Source organism: Colletes latitarsis, chromosome 2 (assembly GCF_051014445.1).
Source record: "Colletes latitarsis isolate SP2378_abdomen chromosome 2, iyColLati1, whole genome shotgun sequence".
NCBI lineage: Eukaryota > Metazoa > Arthropoda > Insecta > Hymenoptera > Colletidae > Colletes > Colletes latitarsis.
In genome coordinates, this window is record NC_135135.1 from 29,671,529 (window position 1) to 29,697,342 (window position 25,814).

The 25,814-nt window shown below is 35.3% G+C and overlaps 1 protein-coding gene across 3 annotated transcripts in view; it reads right to left on the minus strand.

Moving 5' to 3' along the window:
• Positions 1 to 1,827: 1,827 nt before the first annotated feature.
• The window catches only part of Mnb (minibrain), a 28,486-nt gene continuing 4,499 nt past the window's right edge, over positions 1,828 to 25,814 (minus strand). The window contains exons 2-10 of one of the 3 annotated variants that reach the window (XR_013081783.1): positions 22,844 to 24,038; positions 13,951 to 14,216; positions 13,125 to 13,293; positions 12,761 to 12,928; positions 12,378 to 12,664; positions 12,157 to 12,303; positions 11,604 to 12,036; positions 6,451 to 6,989; positions 1,828 to 5,891 (exon numbers count right to left, since the gene is read on the minus strand). Coding sequence is in view for 1 of the 3 variants with exons in the window: in XM_076783415.1 (XP_076639530.1) it covers positions 6,529 to 6,989; positions 11,604 to 12,036; positions 12,157 to 12,303; positions 12,378 to 12,664; positions 12,761 to 12,928; positions 13,125 to 13,293; positions 13,951 to 14,216; positions 22,844 to 23,003 (2,091 nt within the window). In the remaining 2 variants the exon portion in view is untranslated. Of the gene's footprint in view, positions 6,990 to 11,603; positions 12,037 to 12,156; positions 12,304 to 12,377; positions 12,665 to 12,760; positions 12,929 to 13,124; positions 13,294 to 13,950; positions 14,217 to 22,843; positions 24,039 to 25,814 lie in introns of all 3 variants that reach the window. The other 2 variants (XR_013081782.1, XM_076783415.1) reach the window with 2 other exon arrangements.

Sequence of the window (25,814 nt, forward strand, 5' to 3'; positions counted from 1 at the left end):
ACGATAGCTCGTATAGACTGAGAGAGGCCCGGCCACGCGGGCTCGGTCTTATATATCCAGTCGTCCCGATCGGCGTTTGTTTCTTCCTTTCCCCGGTTGCCAAGTTTTCGGCGCGTGCCATGGAATATTCCCGATTCTCACACACACACATATCCGCGCCACAAGCATACAGCCTACCTCTAACGGTCAAAACTACATTGTATGCACAAAGTATCGCCAACGATCTACAAATGCTCGGTTTGTGCCTGGATTTCCTCGCGTTGAATTTCCTACAATAATAATACGCATTACAATACGCGATTTCGTTTGAATCTCCCTCGCTCAAATCGCAGCTTCGATGGTGAGAAAACCAGTTCCAGCAATTTCCCGTCGCGCCGCTGTATGTACATAAACCCTACGTCATGCAAATGCGTAACACAGCTATTAACGTTTAAAGTTCCGAACATACTGAATTTTTTTCTCGAAAATGCGCAAGATTTCGAGGGTATGTCTATTCACTAAAAATGATTGTAATTGACCCCTGCAACCGAAAATAATTTTTCCAAAACGATTTGAAATTTTTTTTTTCCGTCGAAAAATTTCACACCTTCTCGAATTTTTTTCTAGAAAGTGGGTAGGATTTCGGAGGTATGTCTATTCATCAAAAATGATTGTAATTGACCCCCGCAACCGAAAATAATTTTTCCAGAACGATTAAACATTTTTGAAATTAATTGTTAATAATTTTTTAACGAAGTCTCCATCAACAAATTGGTATTCTTGATTTTCGTCTTATTTTGGCCTCTAGAATCCTCTATTAAAATTTTTCCCAGGGGTGGCCGAATACCCTGTATACTTGATTATATTGGTGTTTCATTTATTAATGGCGCTAACCTGTATGTCTAAGGAGCACTAATATCGTCAACATTATCTTTAATATACTAATACTAATGGTACACTAGCAGGCCTAGGATGAAACGCTCCTCCCCATCTCTTCTTTTCATTTTCTTCCTCCACCTATTCGCTTTCAATTTTACGTAATAAAGTTATCACAAGTCTAAAACGTATTTGCTACTGGCCAATTCTTTAAAATACGTGCCCGACTTAATATTGATATTCACATTTCTCTAAATGAGGCTGGATTTGAATAAGTTTGCATAAGTTTTACTCACATTTTTAGGATAGAAATGGAATGAATTTAAACAGGTTGAAATTCAGTCTGAACTGAATTGTACCGAATTCGTATGATCGAAGCATACTTAGAATACGCTGAATTTCAATCTGAAATGGTTTGAACCGGTTTCATATGGCTGAGTACAACTGCATTTCTGCATGATTGAATATAACTATTTTAAACTTATTCCACGTGGCTGAGCACAACCATTTGAACCTGCTCAACAAGGTTGAATACACCAGCATACGTTCTACATGGCTGTGCGCAACCCGTTTGAACCCATTCTGCGAAGCTGAACATAACGGAGCCCGTTGCACATGACTGAACACAACCGATTTGAACCCGTTCCAAATAGCTAAGCACAATCGTTTGATCCCGTTTCGCGTGGCTGAACATAACGGAACTTCTTCCACGTGACTGTGAACAACCGTTTAAACCCGTTCCACATGACTGAGTACAATCATTTAAACCCGTTCTACGTGGCTAAGCACAACAGAATCTGTTCAGCTGATTAAGTTTCAGTATTCACAAACAATATATGTGTAACAAATGTTAGGCTGTTGCGTTATTATTACAATTTTATAAAAAAATATTTCGCATAAAATGCTCTTTTACAGTAGGACTTCAGGAGACTAACAAAAATGTAACGACAAAAATGAAGATGCGTTTGTTTATTATTAACCTTATGTAATATCGTTTCAAATTTTCAATTACATTATTATATATAATAAAAATAAAAATAAAAATAATAATAATCGCAATAATTGTAATAACCGTAATAATTATAATTGTAGTAATAATAATAGTAGTAATAGTAGTAGTGGTAGTAGTAGTAGTAGTAGTAGTAGTGTAGTAATAGTAGTAGGAGTAGTAGTAGTAGTAGTAGTAGTAGTAGTAGTAGTAGGTAGTAGTAGTAGTAGTAGTAGTAGTAGGTAGTAGTAATAGTAGTAGTAGTAGTAGTAGTAGTAGTAGTAGTAGTAGTAGTAGTAGTAGTAGTAGTAGTAGTAGTAGTAGTAGTAGTAGTAGTAGTAGTAGTAGTGGGAGGAGTAGCAGTGGTAATAACAATAAAAATAATGGTAATAATTATGATAAAAAATAATAATAAAGTAATAATAATAATAATAATAACGCTAATAATAATAATAATAATAATAATAGTGAAATAACAATAAACGTAGCAGCAGGAGGAATAATAATAAAAATAATAATGCTAATAATAATAATAATAATAGTAGTATCAATAATAATATAATATAATATAATGAAAATGTTTACAGGGTACATACAACTTTTTTTTCATCTTGTATGGAGGTTTGTTAAGTATTTTCATCTTAATAAATCGGTTTTTCTTAATTCAGTTTGTTTGTCTGTATTCATTCCTTATATTTTCATGTCGGTCAGCGTATGCGATCATCAAACGAGATGTGGAGACGACTCTTTCATCATTCTTTCTCGAAAGATGTTCGCATATCGCATAACAGGCATATATCAGTCGTATTATAGTATATTTTCTGAACACAATGTTTTTACACATGACGTTAGGAAACTTATGTTATTTTAATCCGGCCACGATGTGTTCCAAAGAATTTAAATCGAAACATACATAATAAAATAATCTTCGCTAATAATTTTTGAACGTTTCCAACTATTTAGAATAATAGAAACGTCGTCGATGCAAATTTCTTAATATACTTTAAATATCTTTTATAAGTTTCTTTAACACGAAACGACGATAAGATTTATGGCGTAAATTTACGAAATTTTTATATTTTTCGAATGATAAACAGTACACATAATTTTTTCTTTTATGACATATTGTCAACAAATTTACGTATTTTATTAAAATATTTGAACACGAAAAGGTAATTATTTGGAACACAAATCGCGATCGGTTCTTATGCTATTTAAATGTATACATCTCTGTTGTTTGCTAATTGGCATAAATACTCTGCATTTTGCGACAATTGTTGAGTGAACAAATTTTTTCCGGGGTACAAAAGCTATAAGAAACGTATACGTTATGAATGGAGAAATATGAAAATATTTCGAAACGTAGTCTCTGTAAAAAGTTTTTATATGAAAAATTAATTGGCGCGTTTGAAATCAATCTATTGTTGTATAATTATAAATTCCACTTTCCAACCAAATATTTTCAATCTTTTTCGTTTTCCGACACATTTTTTTTTTGTTTTTCCAATAATCAACCGCCGCTCTTCCGAGAATTTTTCGAGATCTTTTCTGCAATAATCGTTGAAATTGTGCTTAAACATTTTCCCTTCTTTTTTACCATCGGTGTTTTGAAAACATTTCTTTAAATTTAAGTCTTATATGACGATCGTCGTTTGTTTTCCTAAGTGGTAACTGTATTACAGTTTTTAAAAATTGTACACGATACAATTAATCTTGTTTTGCTGTGTGTAAATAAATAAATCATTTTACTAATATCAACAATCGTTAGATGAGAAAATGCTTGAATGATGCGTTGTGCCCAGAAGTCGATTTTTTAAAATCTTTTTGCTTTCGTTTGACGAAAGTACGACTTAAAAAACATTATCCTTCTACGTAGTGTCTCACTTTAAACTAAATATTCCCGTATCAAAATATAGAACTAAGAAAAGGGAGTGAAAATTCCAATTTTTCCGACGAACTAATGGGCACAACGTGCACTAACGTAAATTCGGAAGAGGGCACGTGTGTTTATCACACATTTCATCTACATTTATAGAGCGTACTGATTTTTGCCGTTCGATGAGATCATCGAAATGTCAGAATTTGTCATAAAAAACCTTGTTCGAGTCTAACGAACAGTTTGTTATCGTTTTGAAGAATTATATGTCTCCAATATCATACTCTCTAAAATTAATAAGAGCCGTCTTCAAGATAAAATGTTGCGTTTTATCGTAGAAATTTCAATATCTTCGTAATAATAAGTTATTATGACTCTAGATTGAATTTACATCATTGCGTCTATGATTTATCGTTTATTCTGGTTCGAACAAAAACAGATTATGTCTTTTAGATTTTAAGTATCGTACGCAATGATCATCACACATTAGAACGAAGTAAATATTAACAAAACAAATGTTTTGTCAAAGAATCGAATAAAGATTCAAACGAATAGCGTTCCGTGAATCGATCGCATTACTAATAATAACAAATGCAAAATATTAAGATGTTTACTTAAAAAAAAAAAGAAAAAAGAAAACGAAAACAATTCTTTGTATAATTCAAATATTCCATTCTCATTCATGATTCATATAATAAAAAGTAAGACGTTTGATACAAATCAATTTATACAATACAAGTTTGAGACTTTCTTGCGCTGTATAGCGTCAACTTTATCGAAAAACTGATGCGAAAAAAATGTTCTTAACGGTTCCACATTTGGTATAAATCGTAACAATATATTGAATATTAAAAATGTTACCGATCCTAAAATCATACTATCGCATATTCGAAGTAAGCCGAAAATAAGCTGACATACTGCATATAGTAAAATGTTTAAGTAGTATTCGAATCTATATCGTTAATATTTCATTTCATATAAAATAATACAAAATCGTCAATAAACTATAAAATAATTTTAAAACATCAGCTTGTTTTAATACATGCGTCACAAAAAAAAAAAGAAAAAAATAGATATATATAAAATATCTGAAAAGATTATTATTTGTTGCAGTATATGCTTTTTTAACAAGTATCGAAAATTTAGATCGCTCGTCGTGTCTCGTTTTATATTATCTTATCGCTATTGACACAATTTATTTGTATTTAATGTTTCGCATTCTGGCAATAATACGTATGTTTCAAGTCACTTGTATCTCGTAACCGAATAGAAAGACAAAAAAAAAGAAACGCAAAAAAATACATTTTAAAATAGCGATACCAGTATAATGAACAGAATTTGAAAAAGGATAATTGAAATGCCAGAAAACGATTACGAACTTATGTCGAAGATGTAAAAATATAATAATAAATAGCGCTACAATTATTAAAGTGAAACGGCAAAAATCAATTACGACTGCCATTGGAAACATATGCATATGAGTACGCGCGTATCGTTTATTATAAAGTATCTAGGTTTTTGTATGATTATATCATTCTTGATCGATCTTACGTGTATACTGCTTTTTAACTTTCTTATTACTGCTTTTTTTCTGTATAAATATGTATTGTTGTTAAATCATGCAAACCTCGTTTGTTTCAAGTCCTTTATCAGTAACAAACTGACGTTTGCAACGTCCTCTTCTCTATTCATCAAAGTAAATAAAAGAGTAGAGTTTACAATGTCAGTGTCCTCTTCTCACACTTAAAAGCTAAAACCTAAAGCTGCACTCTTATCATTTACCTATGTATATTGTACAAATAACTAGCATTTGACGCGACTGTTTGCTAGCAATTACTTGCTAAACCGTTTACATTTGTGACATTGTGTATAAAACTCTATTGGAGTATATGCTTACACTGGTAATTCTTACTTTTCCTCCTGTTTTATGCATTTTATAATAGTAATTATCACGTTTTTGCTCTCTAGGCCACACAGTTTGGGTGCCAAAATTTGTTAACGACGTTGCACGCGACTAAAGCATTTGGAGTGTTTGCAGAATCGGGCAGGACCCGAGAGGCCAGCTGGGTTCATCCTCACTAGACCATATTTGTCCGTCCGTGCTCATAAGCAAAGTATCATAAGCTTCTGTGACGGACGCGGCGTGTCCGTGCCCAATGTAAGACCAGTCGGCTTCTTAAGATAGACAAACAAAAAACTAAGAAGAGAAAGAAAAACTAACGGAAAAGAGGAGACTTCCCTCGTGTCTTCCTTTGCATTCCTTCGTAATAACTCCTTCGAATTCATTTTTGCTCGTTCTTTTTTTTTTCTTTTTTTTTTTCTTTCTTTAGAAGCTGACTCGTAATATTTTATAATTATTTTTTTCTCTTTTTTTTCTCTTTTATGAATGAACGAAGAACTTCTCGCACGACGTGTATTATTTCATTAATATCTGCCTTTTTTTTTATCCGTTTCCATTTTAAATCGAAGCAATATACTTTTAATAATGTCAATAGTTTGTCCCGACACTTGTATGTGGCAGTGCCTGTTACTGGTAACGTTATTACTTCGAAATGATCTTTCGCAGCTGACAGAACGACGAAATGCAAAGCAACGCAACGGGGAAGGACCTTCCAAGTTCCTGCTACCCGTTCTCACTGCCCTCCTTTTTGTTTCATAAACAGTACGATAAGTTTTTTTCTTTTTTTTGCGGTATCGTCGTGAACATTGTATATACAGTATGTATAATCACCTAATATATTTTGACGGTATCGCGATTGCGGCGACAGTACATATCATCGACCGTCGTAGTTTCTTTCGCTCTTTTCGTTCAGTGGATAGCAACTGGACTCTGCTGGACGCATACTCCAACCATAGGACTGTCTTCCCTTTCCGGGTCTCTCTGTTTACCAGTTGACACTGTCGACGGTTGTCTGACTATTCCGTGCGCATCAGTCGTCGGATAACCGTAATTGTAGAAGTTCTGCTGTTGAATCATTGGTGAGGTCATCATCGCAGGCAGATGGGGTATACCAGGGATAATTAGGCTATTATACGATCCAAGAGAGCTTTGTATCAGGGAGCTGTCTACAGACTGCATGGACATTGGCCCGGATGCAGACACCCCAGTGGCAGAAGTTGACGGATAGCTTGTTGTTACGACACGCCGATTACCCAAATGTAGAGGCGAGGATTCACACTCCATCGGTTGATAGCCACCACCAGGGAGACTCGATCCTTGCATCGGATTGCCACTGTTACTGCTTCCCTGTCCTGACATGGTTACCAGTCCTGAGACATTAAGAGAAAACGACCTCAGATCGGTGATCGATGCTATCAAGCATCACACTAATTCAAAGATCATTCAATGAAGTACTAGCTTTTACGATAGAACATCACTATGGGAGAGAGTTAAAACAAATAAAAAAAAAAAAAAATATTTAAAAAAAAAAAAGAACTACAGGGACACATTCCAGGCATTGAATTTAACATTTCATCTTTTCGTTACTCTTTTTTTTTTTTTTTTTTTTATATATATATATATATATATATATATAGATGTAGTTGATGAACGACTTGATCATACATTCTTTTTTCTGTCCTGTGTCGAAACTTAGGTACAATGTATGATAAATTACTAGTACATAAACAATGAGCAATCGTTCGTATTCGTCCCCAATGCTACTCTTAATCGAGGAGACAATTTTGAAGAGTATATTCGACAATCTCCTTGGAACCTTTACTTTGATCAATTTCTGTCTTATATCAATGAATTTACCAAAATATGGAACAGTATAACTATATTTTACAACTTTCTTACGTCAGTTCGCGCAATTTAATATTCTACATATATTACATATAATTTGCTATTACCTATAGAAAACAATCATACGCAATATTGTACTTTGAAAATATGTAACATTATATTATAAATATCTTTCGGAAAAAATTAAATTTCGACATTTACTTACTAAGCCTATCCGAATTTTATAATACAATCTTGCATATTTCCTATGGCCAGGTAATAAAAAATACTACTGTATACTAGAATTAATTCCTTATTCTATGTAACCTTTCTTTGAAGAAACCGTTGCTTTATATTTGTTTGCTAGTAAAGTTAACAAGTGCATGTTCACTGTGGGTAATATAGTCATTGGTACAATATTACTTATTAACTATACAGATTTCTAAAAAGTAACTGGCCATGTAAATATTTAGATAATCGGTTATTTAATACCGTCTAATCGGTAATCTTAAACAGTATTGTGTTTCGTGTTTCGTACGATTACGTTAAATTTCGTAATGTGCAGTGGGGTAATTGCAAAAATGGGACAAGTGTGTTCTAAGTCACAGTTTTTTTGTGGAAGTATCGAATAACATTGATTCGTATGAAGTTTTGCTACTGCCTTCAAATTCAACAACGAAATCAAAGACGGCAATATTAGAGAACAGCCAAAGGTGATTACCATTATTTGTTGACTAATACTGGAGTAATAAATACACTTACACTGTGTAAAAAGTATTGTCCTTATCCAACATGTGGGATTAGTGTGCAGACAATTGCGTTTTCTAGACAAAAATTGATATTACCTGATAGAACAGAGTTACTTTTAGTTAAGACCCTAAACTATATCTCAAATCAGTTATACTTTTGGAAAACAGGGGTACACTTACCCCAACACACTTTACATAGCATTGTAATTATATTTTTAACTCTATATAAAGCTTATTATGTATAATATAAAATCTACTACGGATTAATAAAACAATAGGAATTCGAGATACTTATATTTTACGAAAAAAGATACAAAAATACTGTTGAAATGTAAAAGAAAAAAAAAACAGCAGTATAAGAATAAATCTGATAAATTTATCTGCAATACTTTCAACCATAAAAATTATTATTTCTATCATATGCCTAACATTAATTAATACTACGATTAAAAGTCTTTACAATATGCTGCCGTTAAGAATAAGAATCTCGTTTAAATTCAGAAAATTATACATTTAATAACCTTCTGATATTTTCTGATATTTTCAACTATGCTAAAATTCTCAGATAGCAATAAAATTTGTGTAACGATTTCAAAATAACAATGACAAATTGTTATTGTATTGTTTTAAAAAAGTTCCACACTATAAAAATGTTCGCGGAGATAATGTTAAAGCGACGAATTGATAAAAAAGATGGAATTTCATTAAAGCGGAAATAATAATAAAAAAATTCACACATTGGTACAAGGTGTCCCACCAGTAGCATTAACTTATTAATACTAAATAATCTTGTATAAATAATTCAGATAAAGTTTCAACAACACGTTGTATTAAATTCATGTGTCATAAAATTTAAAAATCGAATGTCTTAGAATATTCACTCACTATACACTGTGCTAAAGTTATTAAATTACTTTACAGTGTATTCCACGAATTAAAATTTTCTTTATACTCCTTTTATTTAAAAGTAAGTCATTTTTTTTAAAGGCACTAAATTTGTTTATTTATTTTGATAATAATTAACAGTCTAGTACTATCTTTCGTAGTATTACAGACTATTTCTTGTAATTGTAATCTCTTCTAATTATGACAAAATATTTGGAAAAATGCATCTTCACGTTTATATTTCGATGATTCTGTTTATTTTCAAAACTTACTCTTAATTGTGAACATGCTACTTTCACTGTGCTTCCATGAACATTATTGAATTGAAAAGGTAGCTTTAACAGTAAATATATTATTATAAATTAACATAAACATACTAATCGGAAGAAAACGAAGAACGTGCATGTTCATCTTTGATTGTAAATGACTAGACAAAACATTACTGTTTCTAAAATACTCTTCAAAATCGTTACAGTTTATATTCCGAGATTTCTTACTGCCCAAAAGTATCATACTTTTCGGGACACCTTGTACACGTATATAGAACTATGATTAATTGCATATAGAATGTTATTTGTCTTGATGGAACATTATCATATACTTTTTTTCATCGTTAATTAAAAATGTACAAGGTAGAATGAAATCATTCGAAAAAAATAGAACATGATAGGATGGATGTGCACACTATGGATTGACAAAATGTTCGTTGTAATGGTAAAATTTAATGTATGACTCGCATATGTAATGAAGACTCACTCCTAAACGTGCTATATGCAAGCAGTTAAATCATGCATAAAATAAAATACAAGACAATGAAATAATCGCTCTACAGAATAAAAAATGAATTAACACAGATATGCAATTCAAATACTTTTAGTTGGAATATACTCTGATTGAAATATTATATATATATTATAATATACTCTTCAAAATAGCGTAATACATATATGCACGCAAGTAAATACGTGTCATATGCCTATTGCAGTTGATTATAAAGCTTATTTACAATAGATATAAATATTAAAAAGAACATATTCCAGCAATGATATTTGATATTCGCTGTTTTAAAAATTCTAATATAGCACGTCATGTTGACAAGGACATTCTTAGGTAACTAGGGTAGTAGTAATCTTATAATAAATGTAATTATGGGAGATACATTGTATCAAAGTTTAGAGGCACGGGCAATCAATGTGAATCCGTGTCTCGTTTTAAGAGTCGGAAGTGCGAGTTTCTTTTGGTCAAGCAAGCAAGGCTTCGCATATTACATCCGAGGTCAGGATATGATTACCAGGGGCATTGTTAGTCTTTTAGCTTGTAGGATTGTTTGTTAGACAGAACTTACTTATGTTAGTAAGTAAAATTAGGGTTGGGGCCTAGGACAGGTCGTCGCCGCCCCGCGGATACGACAGTCATCGAGCCACGTACTGTCCCCCCATCATATCTACGGGCAACAACAAGTATCGTTTAGTTTGCGCAGAAAATAAAAGATATCGAATAAAAAGTATACCTTATAGCAATACTATCAAAATTATTCAACTATTTATTAAAGGTCAAATAAAATTAACGAAATAGTCCTCGCACTTACTGTTATACGGACGAAAAAATTTCTTGAAAACATAAGTATTTACGTTTCGTAAATATGAGAATTGCCAATTTTCCATTTATTCTATTCGTACATTTTTTTTTTTTTTTTTTTTTTTTTAAACGAATTATAATGTAAGATTTTCTTATTTTCTGCACAAATTAAAGCCTGCCTAAATCTTGAATACGATGGAACAGTTCCTTAAAAAGTTCATTCATAGCCAATTTGACTTGATATTAGTTTTTGTCGAAACTGAAGAACTATTTCTGCAGAACATTCTGGTTTAGATTTAAAAAAAAAGACGAAACTGGCAATGTAAGACAAAAAAGTTCCAATAAACCTTGTGAAAACCAAGTGACAAAAATTAACATTTCGGAAACTGTTTAACCTCTTCGTTTAAGCTTAAGAAATAGGTATTATTTAACTGATAAATTTATGATATTATTAAATTAGACAATAGTTGTGCACAAAATCAAACGATATGCGTAACTTTGAAAGACGTAGACTTATTTGCAATTTTCAGTGTAATTACACATTATACCTTATATTGCAATATACGCGTGCGCTGTTTCTACGGATAATTTTACAGAAGTAGCAAAGATGATAATGTTCTTAAAAAATATTGTAATCGGACGGTGTTAAAATGAAAAAATTTAATTACCTATGTAATATTTATGGTGATATGTCTATTATATTCTTTTATCAAATAAATTTAAATCGATATGACACAGTTTAAACTTTAACAGAGGTATGTTCTTAAATATTCGAGAACACCACTATCGTAAGTACAACCTTAATATGTTAACCAGAAATAAAAACCAATAATATTGATGAAAATTTTTTATGTAAAGGATAATAATTTTATTTTGTTACGTGTGTAAAATGTCTTTATTCAATAAAGAATTATATTTTATTGGCTAAAAAGACTCTAGTAAACTTACCATGATCCTGGCTCATTGATACCACTGCCGGGCTCGTGTTAGCACTGTTGGCAGCAGCAATATTTGTGTTGGTCCCCTCATCGGCTGTTCGCTTAAAGAAATTGTGCTGAAGTGCATAATACGGTGTCACCCTTGTTTTTGGATCAAAGTCCAGCATTCGCAGAATCAAGTCTTTGAATTTGAGGTAATCAGAAATTGAATGACCAGGTTCACCTAACCTTCTACCACCAGGGCCTCCACTTTCGACGCCTAAGATATCGTGCAAGCGTCTAGTGCCAGGAGGCTTGTACTTTTTACCATCCTTGGATTTTTTCAGCACATACGAGCCATCCGTGGGGACTTTGTCAAAGTATTTCCGCGCTTTATGCGCTTGGTCCAATATATGTTTCGGCGGCATTCCTAGTACTTCTACGATTTTATTCATTTGATCGACCTGTAACGAATTAAAAGAAATCAAACTAATTCTTAATAATAGTAATAATGAACAAAGCTAACAATATTTAACAAAAGTCTTACGTTTCGACTTTTTAAATATAACATAATTTTCAATTACCTCATTGGCCCCACTGAACAGAGGTTCTCCCGTATGCATTTCAACTAAAATACATCCTAGGCTCCACATGTCTATCGCAAGGTCGTATGGTATTCCTAATAGGACTTCAGGAGATCGATAAAACCTGGATTGAATATACTGGTATATCTGGAAAAGGAATTAAATAAACAATAGTTTCACAACATTTCAAAATTGCGGGACATTACACCGTAAACACTTACTCTCTGTCCAAGTTGACACGAACTACCAAAGTCCACTATTTTTATCGCACTTCGTTTGGGATTGCACAAAAGTATGTTTTCAGGTTTCAGATCACAGTGAATGATGTTCAATTCCGGTGTAGACAGGAACATAAGGGCAGTACACAGTTGCTGTGCAAACTTCCTTGTTAAGTTCAACGACACTCCTCGAAAATTCGTATTTCTAAGTAGATCATACAGATTATATGATAACAGTTCGAATACCAGACATAAGTGATTTCGCCACATAAAATGCCTCTTTAGCTTAACTGTAATTTAAAAATTTTCTTATATAATTTCGTCGGTGTTACGATTACGATAAAATATTGTTAATGTCAGTATAATTAAAAAAACACGACACGAACCTATATAATATTTGTTCTCGGTATCCGCCCTATTCATCATTTCTAATAGCCTCACTTCGATTTGCGCTTGATTTAGAAAAGGTTTTTTGTTCTTGATAATTTTTATTGCCACTTGCGTTTGTTCTTCGTGATCATACGCTTTTACTACTTGGCCAAAACTGCCTTTACCTGTAAATCGAACGTAAGTATAATGATATATCTACATTAGTTAATTTATAATTGTCCTAAAGATGGTTGGTAGAGTTCTTAGACAGAAGTGAAAAGACTAGCCACCCTTGATCACTTAATTAAAAAACGTCAATTGGTTTTTGAGGACGCAGCTTGGAACACTTTATCGGGGGTACGTGGCATAATAATCTCTTACCTATTAACGAATCGATCTCATAACGATCGAGGAACTTTTCCCCATTCTTGATAATATAATCATGATTATCGTCATCCCAACCATCGTTGTACAATTTTCTTTCCTTTTTGTGGGAACCATCTTCGCCTTGCATTTGTTGCGCCCTTCTTTTTTTCTTAGCGTAATAAACCTGCAACCGTACACAAAAGGGGCCATGTATAAAATTATTCAATTTTATACCAAGACCAAACAATATTAAATTCGAGCGTCTTTCTCTTTTTCTATATGTATATCGATCTCTCCAGATTTACATTCTGTTGAAAATTAATGCAATGCTGGTGGTTTTTCCACCAAGTACCACAACATATCCCACATATACGTATATTTTGTTTCATATCGTACGTAGAATAAATTTTCATTGAAATAAAGGTTTGTTTATGCGATCCAACGTATGGGAAAATTAATTTAAAATACATAGCAAGCTTGATCTTCTATTATTTTATAATAGTGTAAGGTATTTATTATACTTTTAAATCTGGGTTCTTTCAAACATTCTTCTATATCATTTTCCAGAGTTGGATATATTTTATTATATTTTTACGTAGCATGTAAGCAATTTGTAAAAATCTTCTTCTTCTTCGACTTTGGTAACATTATTTTCATTTTGGATGTTACTTTCGGGAACCTAAAACCTACGTTATAACAGTTTCCAAGTTCTGGTGGAAACAGATGCATGGACCTGCTGAACCGAAATAGAGAAAAAAAAGAAACGTCTGGGACCGCAAAGTGCGAAGGGTACGTGAAACATAATTAAAATACGATCGATTCGCGAGAAACATTCTTTTACCTCATTGATGTGCTTGTAAGTTTTGATGAGATCGACACTGAGTTTCCTAAGGGGTGCTGTGGCTGGATCACGAAACCTATGGGGTATCCTGGCTTGCATGGCGTGAATATCCGCAGGAGTTTCTTGAGGAACCCCACCGGCCCCGCCACCGACACCAGTCCCCCCGCATACCGTGGGGGGTAAGGGCTCCTCAGCTACTAGACGACCATAAAGGGGTGCTCCACCACCGCCACCCCCGCCTCCGCCCGTTCCCGCCCTCCCGCTTACTGAAAATCAAACACCATACAATTAGTCGTAATCGTTAAGATCCATGGGACAGTGTTCCCATCGTTTTCCTTCTAACCCTTTCAATTAGTATTTCATTTATCGAGATAACTATACCGTCGATAATCCTTCAACCCCCTCTCACGAGCAATTAATAAATATTTTTTATTATTTTATGTCGCTACTCAGAGAACGTATAATATTTCTAAAACATTTCTCTGGGTACAAACGGAGACTTAATACCGGTTATCATTTACAATTTATTACGCACAACTAGCGTAACCTTACTTTTACAACATCCCCCTTGGAATTTGAACTCGTCCTAATTAAAAATCTTCTTTTGTCTCGAACGCGTAGAACGGCTGAAATCACGGAAACCGTAACGTAACTTTTTCTTTCGCTGTATTCTAAAACGTGCAGAATGGACAGTCATTGATATTTGCAGAACATCTCGTTTAGAAATAGTTTTGGGGATTTAATTAAACCCGAAACGCGTCAGTTTTATTTATAACAATGGTCCATATAGAATGATTACCTTAAAAATAAATCGTAAGGCAACGGGTCAAGCGGGGTAATGATGCTACGGGTCGTAATTCTCTTAATCGCTGACGACTAGAAATTATTTGGTACCGAGGCCCTAACAACCCCCATGATCTATCCGCTTCGCTCGTCGCGTGGATCGTGTTCGATGTTTCTCGAGAGATTATTCAAATTCGAGAGATATTTAAAATTCGTTTGGTTCTCGATACTGGTAAGTACAGGTCCGCTTAAAAGTACTTTAGCCGCGGAATGCGGAGCACATATGCACGATGTTACGGTGCATGTGATTGAGAATTCACGCAACGAGGTCACGAAGTCTAACACAGGTCGTGCGATAACCGGCACGCATTCCGCTTCATTCATGTTTCTTGATATAGATTGACTTTCACCCATATACAATGATTCTCTAAAACTAACCCCGCAAGGTATTTCTAAATACCGTGGACGAAAAACACCACTATTTTCAATGACAAATGTCAAGAACTTTGTCGATAATATTTAAGAAACTTTTCGAGCTACAATGAGTACATTTAAAAGAAAATAATTACTTTCATCCCTCGAACGGTCAAATTAAATAGAAATCGTTAAGGGACGAATACTTGGTACGGAACTATAAAATTACATTAACGTCTCAACTATGAAAGCAAATTATCGTTGGTCTTCTTGCAAAATTTTTAATGCCAAATATACTTTGTTCCCAAGCATCGTTTTTTTTTTTTTGTTCGCTGTACTCTACGAGATAATAAACGAAAAACTAATTTTCGTGTACTTATTCGATATCTGACCAATTTATAGTCACCGAATCTTTAATATTTATATCGTAGTATTTCAGGTGCAAACAACCTGTGTTTCTTTTTAGTTGCTTCGTTATTATTGCTAGGGGTTCGGGAACTTGGAAATTCAGGGTGGCTCCGAACGTTGGGAATCCCTGCACGGCGGTCGAACAAAGGCTCTGTTACCGGCGATTAGTGCAACTGCTTGCTACGAGTGTCAAAAGGGCACGTGCTACCTTTAACCTACTTCGATCCTTATCTCTTAATAAATCTCTCTAATAATATTTTCCAAATATATCCTTGTTTCAGAAGAAGCTTGCTCCAACATCGATTTCTTTCTTCGAACGTACTCAAATATAAACAATATACGTTCGAAGCATGATCGTAAACGCGTGAAATTATGTTGCAAACAAAAAAGAAGCCTAGTTTCTTCAGTTTTTACTTGTCTAGTAGTAAAATTTACTTTTACTCCTTTAGTCCTTTACGTAACCCCCCGTTAGGCTAACGGTAAAATGTATCAACACAATCGTAATAACTGGAAATTGCTATTTCTAATAAAATTATAACTATAATCTATTGCATTCAAAATTGCTACCACCTTCGGTTCGTATGTACGTACAAGTTATTCGATATTACGTACACAATACTATATAATCAATCTCCGTATAACACGGTTGTTACGTTATTAATAAATACCGTATTATACAGGATTGAATACTACTAAGAAGTTTCTCTGAGAAGCAAAAGCAAATTTCAACGAATAATCAAACCATTATTTTGTTTTGGTAATTATAGTGGACGCATTTATCGGAGCTATTAGAATGAAATCGTGTTGTAAAAATATATATTTACTGAACTTTCGGTTAACCGTAGACATTTTCGTAAACGCAATGCATTTAAAAAAGTAAGATCCGTTCCATGGACGAAACAATATAAATACAAAACAACAATTTTAATTATCAACATACTATTTCAATTATAATGTGATCGTTTATTTTGTGCATTACAGTGTATGTATATTAGGTATCTGGTATATCATTATTCAGCCTTATATTCGACACTAAAATTATTACAAACAAAATAAATATTTTTCTTATATTTTAAATTAAAAAAAATAACAATTATTTTTATTTAATATTTAAATATTATCTTTATTTAACATTACTAGAATTGTATTCAATGGAGCAAAGGGGGATACAGGGGCTTCACCCCCCCCCCCCACCTTCACCATTTACTAACAAAATCTATTCTTTTAATTGTGATTGTTTTATTCATTGACATATGTTGGATGACCAAAACTTTGATATTTCTATTTCTATTTCTAATTTCTAGGGATGAGGGGATTCCTTGCGTTGGGAAACCTTGTTTACAAGTAGAGTAGGTCATGCATAACACTAATCTGTTTTTTATAATAATTCACTTTTAGGAAACGTGAAAGTAGAAGGTTCAATCTTTAAAATAATCACAAAATTAACAACGTTTCAAGTGTTAAGCCAAGTGTCCTAATATTTATAAGCGGCAGCCTATTTTCTAGAAGATACAAAGTTCAACACATTGACTGCCACGCCGGTCACCGGTGACCATGCCACTCGACGAAAAACGGTAAACAGGAGAGATAAGAAGAAAGGCGTGCAGAGGATAAGAACGATTTACGAGGGAGAAGGGATTCTTTCATATCCAGAGGCGATTTGGTGTACCTGTTACCGTAGAGCATTCATAATATCGTTATTTACAATTTTATAATTTTCCCAATTGTAAACAATTTTGCGTTCGAAATTCGAAGCGTCCGGTGTCACCGGCGACCGTGCCCAATCAACGTTTTAACAACAATAACAAAAAAAAAATGATAAACACAAGAGGTAGGAAAAAAGGTGGTCAGGCGATAAGAACGATCTAACGAGTGTGTGTGTGTGTGTGTGTGTGTGAGGGGGGGGGGCGATTTTGGTTAAGTAAGGAGTAACGGAAAAGAAATAACACGGGTCGAAGCGACGCAGGATTTATCCTGCAGGACGACAGCACACGAAAAAGAGCTCGACAGGAGGAAGAAGGAGACGGGAGGGTAGAGGAAACAGAGGAGTGGATAAGGGCAGCCAGCATAGCAACAGAAAGACAGCTTCAAAACGAACAGTTGAGCGCTTCTGCTGCTGTTGCCGGTGGTGTTGCTTGCTCTTGCTGTTACCGTTACTGACTACGGAGCTTCGCTGTACGACGTGCATGGAAAGAGGAAAGGAGTGGGCGAGGGAAAACGAGAAAGTTGGTGCGCGCGCGCGCGCGTATGTGTGAATGAGATAGGGGGTGAGCGCGCTAGGAAAAGAGGAGAGTCGCGTATTGATCGTGTCGCACGGGGGTGGAGCAACCGCCGACCGACTGGCTGGTCTGTCTTCTATACTGGCGCGAGTTGCGACGGGAGAATGAGACGGAAAATGTGAAAGGAGAGTAGCCCTTCGTGAACAGGGCCTCTGTCGTCTGTATATCAACACCATAGGCTATAATAGAAAGTATCGAGGACGAACCAGAGAAGACGGGGTACGTTGCCTTGAAATCAGGTGACCGCGACTCCTAACAACTTATTCCTCCTCCCTTTGACGCGTTTCGCTTATCTTCCCCCACTCCCCTCCCACGAAACAAACGGGCAAAACCGATTACTCCACCCGGGGACACCGGCAACGCGTTAAATATCTTTAAATATCGAACGGTAACCGGAAATTTTTTTATACGTACACTCGCGTACACCCAAAGTATTCGAACGCTTACGCTTGTAACGTGAAACGTATACGATAACCCTTCCGTATACGACGTCCGTATTATGTACCAATCCACAAATCTTTGTTAGCCGTGAACAATACCTGGACAAATAAGACAGCCAATGATAATACGTCCTCAGGTTTGTGGTCGGGTATATAACGCAAGGTGGTTATTTTCGACGCTGTGAGCTCAGTAACGTTGAACAAGTATGCAACATGTTCACGTAAAAACTGTTATCGTAAATGCAATGGCCTTTGTGTAATCGTATTCTAAAATTCAAGTGTTACTACCCTCCCCAACGCTCCCCTAAACGTACATTTCAACGAGATTTTTCTCTGATCTTTCCCCCGAGCCGATCACCGATACTTTGCGAAAGAAAATGACCAGTTGGATAATCAATCTCGGAAAAGCACTGTGCTTCTTCGCTTAACTTCGAGAAATATGCCCCGTCGTCGTTCCGCCATCGTTTGTTCGTACCTGTACGTTTCTCTTCCATTCATAGATCGTCGTACCTTTATACTTTGCGTGTCTATTATACAGAGCGTTCCAAAGATACAAGCAAATACCTAAGCAGCTGAATCTACATGCTCAAATAAATAAAAAAATCTCCTACCGAACAAACATTTTTTGTCGTGTAATTTTAATATACCGTATCATATCGATTAATTATCGTATGGAAGAATATATATACACCAGATCATTTTTTATTTGAAATTTCCTGCTACGTTTATTTATAACCTTAATTATTCCCCCCTCTGTTTTAAGTGGTTCATTTTTGCTTTTTCATCGTTAAAAGTCCACTGATGGTCCAAAAAAAAATACTTTGATCCACCGACTAACAAAATAATCAAAGTATACGAGATGTTGCCCGAAATAGTGGTATCTTTTTAAGGATCAATTTACCGTGCCAGTATAAATCGAAAAGTCATTTACTATTTTGCGATCAGAGGCTTCGTCACCGAGATACAAGCGCATCAAATTTACATGTGTGACTTCCGGCCTGCGCCGTTTGAATCCCAGTCAGCTGAGCGCGTGGCCGCTCTCACACACGAGATACACACATCGACGCACGGTCACACGCGTCCTACCGCCAACGACGCTGTTCCCGATCTACCATGGACACATTTTTCCACAGGTTTTTGACACTCGGACAAGGGCTTGTCAGATGTCCGAGAGTAAACTTAAGATTTCCATCCTTACATTAAAATAATTATATTAAAAATTGTTTACAGTCGAACGGTACGAACTTTTGTATACAGGGTGTTCAGCCACCCCTGGGAAAAATTTTAATGGGAAATTCTAGAGGCCAAAATAAGACGAAAATCAAGAATACCAATTTGTTGATGGAGGCTTCGTTAAAAAGTTATTAACAATTAACATTCGATATTACGGAAACTGTAGAATTCACCGTATTTACAAAGTATAAATTTACTATAATATTTATCCACAAAGTTACAGCAGTTTTTTTCGTACAAAATATTCGGATAAAAATACAACTAAGCTATTCACTATATATTTGCACGCAAAATATTTGGCAGTTTCGGTTTAGGGGTTTACGAATACATTGCGAACATCTGTCGTATTTCGTACTATTTTTATTGTCATCGCGCGTGTACATGTAACATCGGAAGCGTTTCTCGGTTTTCAAATTTCGACCGTTTTTTATTTAACTACATTCTCTGGGTCAAAGTCCTCTTGTCGCATACTGGCCTCTTCCGCTACTAAATTTTGTACGTCCGTCGGAAAATAACAAAGACGTCTTGGAATTTCGCGCATTACCTCGAACTTGAATTTAAGTAATGACATTGGTCGGAATCATTGCGAACAACTATAAGCCACGTAGGTTCCCGCGAGCAACGTGCAACTGGCTGGCGTTGCCGATAGAGACAGGGTTAAGAACCGTTACGCACTGTCGACTAAGTTGCCAGCGACCAATCGACGGACGACCAGAATCGAAGTCAGTCACCGGCGACCACGTGCGTACGAGCCCGTATAGACTCTGGTCACTAGTGGTCGCTCACCGATCTAATCACCAGCGCGTGACGAACTTAAGGTATTCCTATTCGGGTACGTCGATTTCAGGCGATTTTTTAAATAAAGAATTATTGCACAATTATAGAGCAAGTATTTTAAAACTTGTCAAGGTAACACAGTACAATTTTCATGTAATAATTTTGTTAAAAAGATTTTTCCTTGCATCGTTTTTTATTTAAAATACTATACCGCAAGAAACATGCGATTATTTAAATAATAATAAAGATAACGGTATAAAAATTTATCTGTGTTATTTCCAAACATAACCAAGAAGCATGTATGCACAGTTTCAAGATTGTTTATCTATAATTATAATAAATATTTTATACCAAAGATCATTCTAAAAGCTCTGATTAGTAGTTGGTAGTTGGTCGCTAATAACCCATTCGAGCAGTCGACGCGCCTATAAACAATTAAAAACGAAAAAAGAATTAGGACTTTATCGCGCCGCGCGCGGTACTCTTTTGTTTTTCAAATTCCCGCTCGAAAAAGAACACGATTGTTTTTCCTCCTTACAAGTTCAACGCCTGGCTGTGCCGGTTCTTCGAACGAAGAATACAAAATGATGTTAGAAGGAAAAGAAAGACAAAGACACAATAGTAGGGAGACAGACTGCCAAGTCGAAAATACATATCAGTCAGTAGCCGACCGAACGGTCTAGCCTAAAGTCTTTGAATTTTTCGAGAGTCGCCGATTAGGCATCGGTCCAAAAATGGATCCCACTATGCTATTGCCAACGTTGATTCGGTGCTTATAATCAGACTTTCTCTTCTCTCCGCTCACATATTTATTTTTGTATGAATCATTGCTCCCTTACCATTACCGCGACGTATGGAATTCTCTATCGATAGTTTCATTAAAAGGAAAATAGATACAAACTCTAAATCGAGAGTCGATCGATAACTAAGATAAGTATAGAAGTTTTGGAACATAATCTCATCGACGCTGATAAGATTCCCTGTTCTCCTTATTTATTTCGAAACATGGAATTGTATGGATCGTAATCGATAAAAATGATATAGAAACAACCTAGCTAGTTCGAAACAGCGGAAAATGTGATAAACGGACAAACCCACGTTAAAATTGCCCTAACTTCATCAATTTTTCTTAACCCCTTTAGTATCCAAAAGCTATCTAACGATCTTTGCTCTCGTATGTAAATTGTAGCTAAGCCAGACCATTTCTCGTAGAATCTAATTTGTGGAAAATATTTTCTTCTCTTTTTTTCTTTATATAAAACGCAAAAAGATGAGACACCCTAATCGTTTCTGGATACTAAATGTCCGGTGACTTACGAATGAGGTATTTACGAGACCTTTTCCCGATGAAAATAAGACCGGGCTCGGTGTTTTTTCAACAATTTTGAATCGCGTTTATAAATATTTAAAATCTCGATACAATGGATGTCGCCTGTTGCGGCGAACAGATTTGGGCGATCGCCAGTCGGCGAACACAAAGGTGCTCGTATTCGACTCCTCGATGGTTTCGGCGAGTCTGTTATGTGTGCAATGTTACTAACGCAAAACAGTAATTGTTAACCAATTTTTTATGCATGAAAATCGATAGATTAAGAAGATTTAAGTAATAGAAATATGGCGGTGTGGGCATCATCTCCGCAAAACGGTCCAGAATTAACTCGGAGAAATTTTATTTATGACAACAGAAGATAAATTAAAGAAGCAAATGAATAAAATTAGAATTATAAACATTTTATACTATACGCTGGTATAGTAACTGCTTTTTATTATTCCTCAATTATTTCTTTAATATTGTTATCAAAATTCTTGCAATTTTCATTAAAAATAGTAGTGTTGTAGAGATTTCGTCCACCGTAGTAGAAAGAATGTCATCCAAAAATAGACTTAAGAGTTCGTTGTCAGTGCTGGTTGAAAATCAATATTGGAATAGACGAAAGGTTCCATTTAAATAACTATTTTTTTTATTATGCACCTTTCGGCATCGGATGACCGTCCCGGCTTACATCCAAAAATATATTCAGTTAGCCTATCCTAATATCCTATGTTGCATTTTGTTTTTAACACGTAAACGTGCTTTATCAATCAAAACAAAATAGATTTATCTTTTCACGGAAAGTCAAATAAAGGGTTATCCAGATTAAATGCCGCATCTTCTAATAAACGTGGCTAAACTGTTTGATTATTCTTTTTTATATATCGCACAGGTAATCCGTTTTTTACTTGTTTGTAATAAAAAACAAAATTCATACATATAGCCAAAAGATAGATAAAAGAAAAGGCGAGACGCACGTCTCCAAAAATCTTATAGTATTCCCGACAAAAAATTCTTAAAGACAACTTATTTTTTTGAAACGGAAGAGCTGAGAGTAGATCTCCATAACGTAATGAAACGGTCAGTTTATATCGAAGAAACCCTGAATCGCTCAAACAGTTTGCGTTTTATTTCAATGCGAAGATGCGACGCTCGGTTTGGATAACCCTATAAATAAAAACGAAAGTTAAAACGGCGACTGGGGCGAGTTGTAAAGGGAGGGCATAATTTTTAGGCAATATACTCACATTGTTGCTTATGCCTGGATTCCATAAGGATCATTTGTTCGTGTTTGTGCCACGCAGCATCGGTAGTATCTGTCCCCGCCATACCCCTCGCCGCTGCGGAGGGTGGTTGGACACCCCCACGGCCTCCACCGCCTCCACCCCCGCCGCTTCCATACTCCATACCAGCGGCACCCTTACCCTTCCCCCCCTACCACCCTTTCACTTCTGCCCCCGGCAGTCTTCAGACGCTCACAACATGGGGCACGCCAGCCCTCTCAATACCGCTTCACAGCGCGCACCCTCTCTCTTTCCTTCTTTCCCTTCTTCACCGCACACACTTCTTTTTTCCTCTTCTTCTTTTCTTTTCTCTTGAACTCTGCTTTCCCAGGTGTTCTTTTTCACGGTCTCTTTCTTTTCCCTTTCTTCTCTTAATCACTACACGCTCGTTTCTTCAGCTTCTTTCGCCAATTCTCTTTCTACTTCTTTCTTTCTTTCTTTTTTTTTTTTATATTACTCCCGTTTGCACGTTCCCTCTCTCTCTCTCTCTCTCTCTCTCTCGCACGCGCGCGTGCGCGCTTTTTTCGCGAAAACTTTTCAGTCCTTTTCGAATTTCAGCTAGAAGCGGAAGAAACACAATCGATTTCGGATAAAGAACATAAAAACGAGACTCATTAATTGTAACACTGTATCTCTTCCTTCTTCATTTTCTTTCTTTCGTTCGTTCCTTTAGTCGCTAATGTTCTAACTTTTTTCGTATATCCTTGTAAGAGAGAGAGAGAGAGAGAGAGAGAGAAAGTCCTCGAAACCTTCTTACGTTCAAGGACTTCTAAACGTCTTCTTGCTCGTTTTCCCTCGTTTCGACGTAGATGTATCTCCTTTTCTCTCATACGAAAAATAACTCTTATTTACAAACACACTGAGTCTTTTTCTTTTTCACTCTCTCTCTCTCTCCCTTTTTATTACGCGATCCACAAATGCGTACACACGCTTTTGGCTACTCCCTTCTCCTCCAATTCCTTTCGTTTGTAACTTTCTTTCCGTCCTTTCAACCAACTTTACTCGCTCTTGCCGACTGTGTTGTCGCCGATTCACAGTTTCCTCCTTTCTTTCTATCGCTACGAGAGTTCACTTTTCTTCTTGCTTTGGAAATTCCCCTTCGGAGAAAGATCTCTCATTCGATTTCGCTGTCAACGTCCATGATTCTCGATGCTGATGTCTGAAACCAAAAACAAACATACATTTCACTATGCAATCGATAATGATATTATCGTTATTAGTAGAAGAGGAAGATTATAAGATAGAACATTAAGGCTTTCAGCAATGTACATAAAATTAAAAAATCAAGCAAATAATACAATTATTTTCATTTATGATTCAATATACACGGTGGTCCACGCAACATGTGCGGCTCTGTAATTTTTTATTTTGGCCTCTAGAATCTCCCGTTAAAACTTTTCCCAGAGATAGCCGAACACCCTGTACATTACACGTGTATCTATTTTCAGATCAGTTTCATTAATTCCTCTTGTCTCTAACATATTTTATATTATTGGAGACCTTATGTATCGATCAATCATGTGTGATAATGAAACCATTGATGCCACTTCAAATCTCATTCTTACGGTACGTACAGAATTTCCCTAAAAATATTCGTAAAAAACCGTATATTTTTATCTATCCTGACATTTTTTAGATGAAAAATACGTAACTAGTGTTACAAGAAGATGGACGTAAGATAGAACTTACGAAGAACGGCCCATGTTCGTGTCTCACGGTAAATGTGCTTTATTTGCATTAAAAAAAACAGAAACAAATTTGCATGTAAATGCTAATAAAATTATGCTGAGCGAATTTCTTTTCACTTTTGTGAGCCGTTGTATAATTGATAGCTACTTCCTAGCACATTTGAAAACAAACGAAGCTTGTCAGCGACGGTCGGCAGAATTATTCTTGTGCAGACAAGCGCCGATTGGCACGAGTTTAACCGGAAAACGGGTAACCTGCTTCCACAGTGTTTGCGGCCTAAGAGAATACTCGTTTAGACGTTGTACGCGACACTGACTCTTACCGCTTTTTTGTTTTTCTTTTTAACACTACAACTACGGACGACTGACATCTACACTCGTACAAAAAAGTATTTGAACGCTTCTAACATTCAGCTAATGAAATATGTATGTTAAACCGAAGCATTTGATACGATAAGATACGTAAGTGAAGTTAGAAAATTACTAAACGGTATACTTATTGTAAATAAGTATTTCAACTCTGATAACAAAAGATTCACAAAGATAAACAAACATTAGTTGTTTAGTTTCCAAGGGTGGCCGTGATCAAAATTTTTTGTCGCAATTTTTATTATTGAGTTCTAAATGAAATGAATATTGGAGCATAGGTCCCAATATTGACAAATATCACAAAGAATGTCGGTTTGCAATTGAACAAAAGTAAAAGAAATTACTTGGAAAGGTAACAATCGCGATCTCCAATACCAATAAAATACATTTTATAACGTCGGACTCATTACTTTCGGAATATGTCTCGTAAGTAAGCTACCCAATAAGTGTCGACGGTAAACGTGTCGCCTATTATTAGATGCGTCGTTTCCGCATACGCGCACGTAGGATGCGTTATACATAGACTTATTTAGTGAAAAGAAAAGTACTCCAAATAATTTGATTTTTTAATGAAACGTTTAATTAAATTTGCGGGAGAACGTCCAAGTCTGAATAAAACAACCATTGGAACCGCTGAACAATAATGCACGAGTATATATACACGACAAATTTAGGAAAATTTTATTCACGAATAACGAATAAAAATATGTTCGATTTATTCGTGAACTAGTTTCCACACATTGCTTCGCTTACCTGGATATAAATTAAAAAAATCCAGCAATAGGTTTCAATTTACGAATGAATTTACAAATAAAATTATTATTCGTTACTTGTGGATAAAATTTACCCAACTCTGTTAATATAGTATAACGAATAGT